This window comes from Podarcis gaigeae, assembly GCF_964106915.1.
Source record: "Podarcis gaigeae genome assembly, chromosome: 17".
Taxonomy (NCBI): Eukaryota; Metazoa; Chordata; class Lepidosauria; order Squamata; family Lacertidae; genus Podarcis; species Podarcis gaigeae.
Genome location: NC_139694.1, coordinates 15,985,140 through 15,993,897, shown reverse-complemented (window position 1 = coordinate 15,993,897; position 8,758 = coordinate 15,985,140). Strand labels below are relative to the sequence as shown.

Genomic DNA, 8,758 nt, shown 5'->3' with positions numbered 1-8,758 from the left:
TTACAGAGGATATAATGAGGGATTTGCATGTGTGGTGTGGGGTTTCTTGCTGTAAAAACTACCCACCAACTCACCTTTCTGTCTGCCCCCTTCAAGACTTTTTACAGTGCTATATGAGGTTTCTCCTTTAATTGATTTGTGGGGTTTCTGTTAATTTCTGGAACGGCACAGGTGCTTCCTTTTGCTCTTTGCTCTCTTGCTACAACAGAGAGGGTTGTGTTACTACAGCCATCAAGAGAATGTGTCTGTGTGGGTATATATAAAATACGTGTGTGTGTATGGGCATAGCCAGGATTTTTATTAGGGAGGGCCAGGCTTTCTGTGTGTGTGTGGGGGGGGGGAGAACCTCAGATTTGTATTGATTTAGGGGGGGGTCAGCACCTCCGCCCCCCGTTATGCCCATGTATGTGTCTATGTGTGTACAATCAGGGAAAGGTTGGGCGCGGAGACATGACGCTGTGACGGACAGAAAAAAAAAACACAAGTGCTTCCTTCCATACGCTTTTGACCCCAAGTGCCCAGAAAAATCTGCCCAAATCTTTCCACAAGTATTTTTATTTATCTACTTGACTCAGGGGCGCAGCTGACCCCTCCCGACCCCTGGCTACTCCCATGACTATATGTGTGCGTGTGTCTACACACACACACACGTGTGCATGTACGTGTTTGTGTATAGATATATTAAAATGTGTGTGCATGTGTGTAAAATCTGGGAAAGGTGGGGCGGTGGAGACCTGGCACTGTGACGGACGGAAAGGACAAAAAAAACACAACACACCAAAGTCCTTCCTGCTTGTCCTTCCCGTCCCGCGCGCCCCCCTCTCTCCTCCCCACGCCAGCGGGGCTGAATGCCGCCCAGTCCGGCGGCGGATGACATCACCGCCCCCTTTCCCGCCCACGGTGACTCACCCTCTCTCACTCACTCTCTCACTGTGGCCGTTCCCCGCCCCTCCCTGTGACGCGGCGGAGGGCGGGGCTTCCCTTGAAGCGGACGGCGAAGACGTCAGCATCGCCTGGGGAAGAGAAACTTAAACGGAGAGAGGAGGGGAGGGGCGTGGCTTCGGAGGCTGACAGCATCGGGGCGGGGCGAAGGGCGCGAGGCAAGTCCGTTTGGCTCAGCGGGGAGGCAGTCAGTTGCGCGCGGGAGCGAGCGGGCTGCAGCAGGAGCAGGAGTAGCGGGAGGCGGCGGCGGCGGGGCGAGAGCGAGCGAGCGAGCCCGAAGGGAGGGGGAGAGAGGAAGGGAGAAGCGGCCGCCGTCAGGGGAGGAAGCGGCCTGGCAGGCGAAGAAGCAGCAGCAGGAGGAGGAGGAGCGGGGAAAAGGAGCGAGGCAGAGGGGGAAGGAGGCGGGTGGGCGTCCGCCTGAGGGGCTACGTGAGGGCAGCCGGCGAGTGGGAGGGGCCTCCTCGCTGCCGATTCTTCCGCTGCTCGTGTTGAGGAGGACCGACTCCCTCTTCTTCCTCCTCCTCCTCCCGCGTGTGGCCCACGGCGGGGATGGCGGTGCTGGATCTGGCCCTGGAGGGACTCGCCATCTTCGGGCTCATCCTCTTCCTGGTGCTGTGGCTCATGCACTTCATGTCCATCATCTACACGTAAGTGAGGCCTCCCTCCCCGGTGTGAGGGTCTCTCCTCCGTTTCCACAAAAGGTGGGAAAGGAAGGAAGGGGAGAATTTGGGGTGGTGCCAAAATATTGAGGGGGGGGTCGCCCAGGTAAGTCCCGCCCTGCATAATCGATCACAAAGCCACACACCATTTGAATGGCAATGGTCATCCCCTTGTGTGTGTGTGTGGCGGGGAGGGCTCTCTTGCTCCTTCAAATATTTTATTTGGGGGGTGGGCGAAGGTGGAACTCTGCCCCCAGGCTCCTATGGGGGGCATTGAGGTTTCTGGATCTCGGTGTGCTTGGCCCCCCCTCTCCCCCTCCCTCTTCAGAAACCTCCATGCATTCTTCCTCCCTCCCTGGTTACATAGCTGAGGCACCTGCTTCGCCCTGCCCTGCCCAGCCCATAATACTGATAAGGGCATGAATGTTGCCCTGTAACCATAGGCGTGTCCTCTTGCCTTGCCAGTCTTTCCTGTTTTTGGCCATCACCGAAAGGACATCACTTTCATGTGGGTTTTCATGTGTTTTTGGGCATCACTTTCATGTGGGTCCTGGGGTGCAGGGTGAATGAAATATTGTGGGGAGGTAAGCTCAGCCTGCATAACTGATGTGGCGCATGCACACCTTTTGAACGACAACACCCATCAACAGTTTTATTGGGAGGTGGGCCAAAAGGACCTTGGGGCCCTAGGAGTTGGGTCCTATAGCTGTCCCCCTAAAGTGCCACATACCTCAAGCTGGCTTTCTCCTCCCACCTTCACACGCATGCTTTGCACACACCAATGAACCTCGCTTGTGCTCAGTGTATCTGTAGTCGCGCTGTCCCTTTGGATTAACGTAGCCTGTGCTAAGCAAGAGCAGAGGAACAAGTGGAGTGCCAGCTACAGAGTTGATGGTGATAGTCATAATCATAGTCCCTTTCAATTGTCTTGTTTGCCAGCTCAGCTCATGCCCGTATCGCAGTGTACATAGTTATTTGAACCTGTTCCTTATGGCGTCTGTCCAGATGGCCACCTACATAGTTGCCTTTATTGCAGCGTAGGTGCTCTAGGCATATGAATTCTTAACAGACAATTTTATGATACTGTGCTTTGTTGTTGTTCACCTGTCTTACCTATTTAGAGGCAATGGCTATGGAGCCACCATGGCAGACTTTGATGATCGGTGCTCAACTGCAAGCCTACCTCTTAATTCCCATTTCAAAATACCTATGCTGTTCAGTGGAATTTTATGTTGTCATTGTATCGGTAGCCTGTCTTTCCTCCTAGATGCTCAAGGCAGTGCCTGTATTCATCCCCCCCCTTGCTATAGCTGACAATTTGTTTCTGGTTTCCGTGTTAGTGCTAGTATTGCAGGCATGTGTGTGTTCTTCACTCTTCATTATAGTCATATAATGCTCTTAATGTTCACTGCAACCTTGCATGGATTCATTGTGCATACATACGTTTAAGGGTATTCTGTGAAGACAGGTGTTCATGCTTACTTCAGCTTGCACAAGCAAAGTGTGAAATAGAACAAATGATTTCAAAGTAGGACATGTTCTGCTTCTCAGTGAGGAGCCAAAAAGATGTGACAGTGCAGTGTTTGAAACATAGCTAAGAGATTGCTACTCTTAGCTATGTTTCAGTGGAGGTGTAAGCAAATGTTGGAATATTGATACATTATGGAATTAATTTCGTATTGAGAGAAAAAGTGGCTAGAATATTTTATGAGGTAAAATATGTTTTGTTCTTGAGAAACTGATTTGGTGGTGTGTTTGAGGAAGAAAATAGCATATAGGAAAAAATATTGAGAGATTACTATTTGTTAGTGTTGATTCTTACTTGAATGAAGCACTGGATTTCTCATGCCTGCCACTAATTATTACAGATGGATTCCTGACTTATACATGATGTATTATAATGAATCCAGTGTCACTAAAGTTCTCTTGTTTGACCTTTTTGGGGACTCTGTTGAAAAATTATATGGCTGTATGTGTGTGTTTTCAAGACTGAAGTAGTAATGATTTGATAATAAAGCAATAATTAGTTTGGAACTGTAAGCCTATTTATGAGCCTTAATACTGTGTTTGTGACAGATCTCTCTGGTTTTCCCAGGAAGCCTCCAGATGTAAATGTAATACACCACACTCCTTTGTACTCTGTCATAAACTTTAGCGTAAGGAGTGTCATCCTTCTTGTGCAACAGAATTCTGCCTGTGCAATAAAATTTCTTCTGCAGCCTCCTGTGCCTCCCAAATTTGTTTTGCAGGGTTAGGGAGGCTGTTGCAGCCTATGGTATGTTGTTGGCTATTGCCTTAAAAGTGCTGCCAAAGCTTTCTCTCTTTTTTCCCTTTTGGTTTGCTAAAAACTGCTGTGAAAGGCAATAGGACTTAAGCTGCAAAATTACAACAGGGTGCCATTAAACAGATCTGCTAATTATGAACTTTCATTTGGTGTGGTGTTCATAGGAAGGAAATGTTCCTTTTCATTTGGTGTGTATGACACACTAATAAAAGTTAATGCACTGTCAACAAAAATATCCATAATCATCAAACATCTTGGATGTCTCCAATTATCATGCAGTGTATATATGAGTACAGCTGCAGAAAGCAGTTGAGGAATTGCCATACAAACAACTATTCCAGTGGGTTTGTTACTCCCTCTTTAACATGCTTGAAATTTCCTTGAGCAGCATGTATATAGCAACCTATGCGTGGTGGTCATATGAGGGCAGGTAGCTGCTAGCATACTAGGTTTGTGTAATGCACAAAAATAAACTTGTGCATGAAAATGCATATGTCCCTGTATGTCTGAGTATTAGTACTGACCTTTTACTGTTAAATGATTTGCTTTCAAGGATTATTAGTTCTAAAGTCCTGACAGTGACTTCTTCAGCAGTTTATCAATCAGTTTAAAAGTTAAAAACAAATCTGCTACTGCTTCTGCTGAATTTTCTTTAAGTCTACAAGGAAGAAACATATGCACAATGTTTCCAGAAATAATGGTTGTTGCAATAATACAGCCAAGTACTGTAGCAAAAACTGTATCTTATTTGAACACCTTTAAGATAATTTGTAGCATAGCACTCTCATACTATAATAGCTAATGGTTCTATTATAAAATGGATAAATTTGTTGTTCAGGTGTAAGACAATGGCCTAAAATGGGTATGTAATGCTCAGGGAATAAAAATATTGGCTTCTAACACTTGTTTTAATTGCTGTTCACATATTAAGTTATATAGTGGGTGTATTCGAAATTGTGACTCTTTCTATACTGTATGTATTTAGATGTATTATCTACCCTTTTGATCCTGCATTTTCTAAATGTCACCCCATTTTGGAATCCTTTTAATTTGATATTAATAGTGCATGGATTGTGTTGTCATTAAACAGCATACCGGTAATTGGGAGACCATGCTTGCAGACGACATAAACACAGCCCTATAAGCTTCATTTAAAACCACCATCATACAGTTTTGTGCACTTTAAGCTACAGGATGTGTGCAAGTAAAAATAGGGTTGTCTTTATACAGAATTCCTTCCATTTAACACTATGATTCACTGATAACAGATTGGGGAAGTGCTTGAATTAAAACAAAATATGGGACAGGGATACTAAAAAGACAATTGAATATTAGAACACTCATCTGTAGTCTCTCTGTAGGAATGGATACACTCCTTTGCTCTGGGTCTCTACATGCATGCTGATCAGAAGCGCTTGCAGTACTGATCTGTTTGGGATATGAGGAGCATCCCACTTATCCCCCTTCATTGATGTCAGAGCTGACTATACATTGGGGTGATAGTAGCTCTAGTTCCAAATGAGCACACCCCCCCTTTAAAAAATAACAATGAAAAGTGGCTAGTAGTGATTACTGTTTACAGCAGAATAGTGTTAAGGGAAGGTGGTTTACTTAATCCTTTCTCTTAAGGCCATTTAAATGCTCAGTATTATCCCTCAGTTGCTTTTCCCTGTAGGAGAAAGATAACAGATCTTAGTGTATTTTGCCCTGTGGGGACTGGAGATAAGCAGCTTGAAAGGCATGCAATTTATGCAGGAAAAAAATCACCTGGAGAGAAAGAGCCCCTAGCCCAAAGGTACTCTGTTCAGGATTGTATTCTCCTGCATCAGCTTCTCATTTAAGAAAAGTGGAGGGTTTATGCTTCACTATATGCATTTGGTCAAAAAGCACATGGATTGCTCTTGCAGTTTTCTTTTACAGTTAATATTTCTCTATCATTATGAGAGAATTACTGATGGCAAATAAGTGAATGCTGATATAAATCTAGGAGGAAATCCGAATAAAAATGGTAACTCTGCTAGCATTAATAATGCTTGAGAATAGTTTTTAAGGAAGAATATATTTTTTAAAAACCCAGAATGGTACTTATATTAATTTATCAGACTCTACTGGCTGTTAATATAGACAGGAGATGCTTCTGAACAGTAAAGCTCTTGAAACATTAAATGAATGTCTAATATATTGTAAGAAAGGAAAATGTGCTTCCCTACATAAAATACGTTGATTTCTGTAATATACTGCAACATCACTAGTTTAATAAAACAACTATATTTCTGAGCATAACATCTTGCTAAGGTGGGACTTGTGAACAGCCCTCTGATTTTTTTCTATAGCAAATGGCCCCCCAAAGGTATTTATGTTCAGTCTAGAGGCTTAAAGCATCTGATTTTTAGTTGTTGCTCTGAGTGTTGGAGAAAGGGAGGGTGAGAATGGAGTGAATGGAAGTGAATGAATAAGGTAGCAGAGTTTGGTTGCCTACCTTGCAATGCTGGGGGTGCCTTGCTGCTATCCTTTGAGCTGATCTATTCCTCTGTAGCAGCATGTGTTGCTGCTAACACCCCAAAGTTACATTTATTGCACACATACTATGCAAGAGGCTTTATTTGGTGTAGAGGAGGTAGAAGGTGGATAGTGTCTCAGAATAGCATCCTAAGGGCTGAGAGGAGCAGCCCTGCCCATCGCCCTAAAAAAGTATTGCTGAACAGTTTTGGCCACCATTGATAAACTCTCCTTGAGCTGAATTCAGTAACAATCTTACTTGTGTTGAGTAAGCAGTATTGTAGGTTTGCAAATAACTGCCTAGCCCTCTGAGCAGCATTAGAAATTAGCCAGGTGTGCTTTGTGACTAGTGTGGGTCCAGTTGCAACCATGTGGAGATCTCTGGATGCCAGGTTGATAACTGACATCTCCATCTGGCTGGCCTCTCCAGCTTTCTTAAGCAGGTAAGCAGAAGAGCTTATTTATTGCATTTATATCCCATCTTTTCTAATGCTGCTCAGAGGGCTAGGCAGTTATTTGCAAACCTACAATACTGCAACATCAAATGGTATTGATTACTAGTATTCAGTTTCATCCAGTGTTTGAATATTAATATTTCCCTGGTATCTTCTAAGTAAAATAAAATTACTAAGTCTGTAATTTATGTCTTTTCTCTTTTTAAAACCCTTTTCCTGAGACCCTTTAAGGTATCATATATACATAATAGTGATTCCAATTTAAATGAATTCAGATTTTCCTGATGCAAATGTCCTTATCATTTCATGATCATCTGCTTCTCTCTTAGTGTTCTTTTGTAAAGGATGAACCAAAGTAGGTGAGAGTCCGCTGTTCATTCTTTTCAGCATTTCAGCTCCCTACAGTTCACCTAACCATCCAGTATATTCTCTAGTCTCTTCCTTTGTTTCTAGCATATTTCTAAACACTTTAAACACATATTTTTAAACACTATTTTTAAACTTTGGCCTTTGGGTAGTGTAATACTTTTTGGGAAGATATTTTCCCACTAGATAAATCCCAGTATTGTACCATTCTTTCCACATTCTGTAACATTTTCTCTCTCTTGAGATAATTAAAAAGATTCCAGTCCTAACTGCATTAGTTTTATGCTGTAATTTTCCATGTGGGTATAATTTAGCATGTGCAGCTTCAAATATAAATTTATTCAAAACCTGGCAGACCTTTTGAAAACAACTTATACAATAACAATATAATTTATATAGTGCTTTCAGACGTTCAGAATAGCTTCACATGGATTACTAAAATCCCATAAGATACATTACTGTTACTATCCCACATGCTGCAAATCGGGAAAGGAGGTTGAGAATAGTGGCTTGCCTAAGCTCCCTAGTGATTTCACTAGGGACTTCCTCATTTGCATGCACCAGCTCTATGGAAAATTATTATAGTGAAGATGAGCTTGTTTTCTACAGAAACCCGCTGCTTAGGAAGTTTTTTAAAATGGAATTATGCTTGCATATTTCATACACATGTACCCTAAGTATGATCTACTTACCAGAATATCAAGAAGCAGCATAGGGGCTTTAGAACAATATTTTGGAGTTTGCAAGCCTCTGTAATACCATCCTAGGCTATTGGTGTTATGCAAGTGTAAAAATTTCAGGGGGCTCAGTTTGGCTGACAGTGTGTTGAGATTCCAGATTCTATTACTCTACCACTTGTCGTGTTTTATATCTATGCCATTCCTTTTATATCTTATATATGCACCAAAGTTGCATGAAATAGCTGTTGTCTTTAAATACCAACTGGAGAGTTGCATTAGATCACATCAAGGGCTAACATGACCCCATAGGCACTTATTCCCTTTTTGGAATGCTGTGTCCTCAGGCTGTAACACAAATTGTTTCTGAAACTCTCCTGGGCTCTTTTGAACATGTCTCTCTTTTCCAATATAGGTGCGGTTAAGAAAAATGCACCTGTGTACACTTGTGTCTGTTTTGCTATTTATAAATATCTGGCAGCTTTGAGTACACAGTGAGGATCCTTGGGAAAACAGCATTGGTTAAGGGAGAAATTGCCCTTGAACGAAATTCACCTTTGATCAATGCTATCCACCTCACCTGTTGGTTAAAGGGGCACGCCCTGCTGTAGTTTACAGATTATGATGGACTGATCCTCTATGGCAAAACTTTATCTCCAATAATGCTCTTAACCTTTGAAGGGGATTGGTCCTTTACAGTTTAGAAAGCTTTGGGGAGCATTTGACAGGTGTCTTAAAAGAGAATCCCTTTTCAGCTAAGCCTAAAATGTTTGCTTCCCTTTGTCCTCACTCCTAGTCCAGGCTAACTGTAGGGTGGAAAAAATGCCAGTTTTTTGAAAAATGCAAAGTTTGTGCTTTACTATTGAATCACAGCCC

At 43.0% G+C, this 8,758-nt stretch overlaps 1 protein-coding gene across 1 annotated transcript in view; it reads left to right on the top strand.

Moving 5' to 3' along the window:
• Positions 1-1,069: 1,069 nt before the first annotated feature.
• UGCG (UDP-glucose ceramide glucosyltransferase) overlaps positions 1,070-8,758 on the top strand; it is a 31,452-nt gene continuing 23,763 nt past the window's right edge. The window contains exon 1 of the mRNA XM_083719475.1: positions 1,070-1,589. Within this exon, the coding sequence (XP_083575601.1) occupies positions 1,492-1,589 (98 nt within the window). The 5' untranslated portion in view covers positions 1,070-1,491. The remainder of the gene's footprint in view (positions 1,590-8,758) is intronic.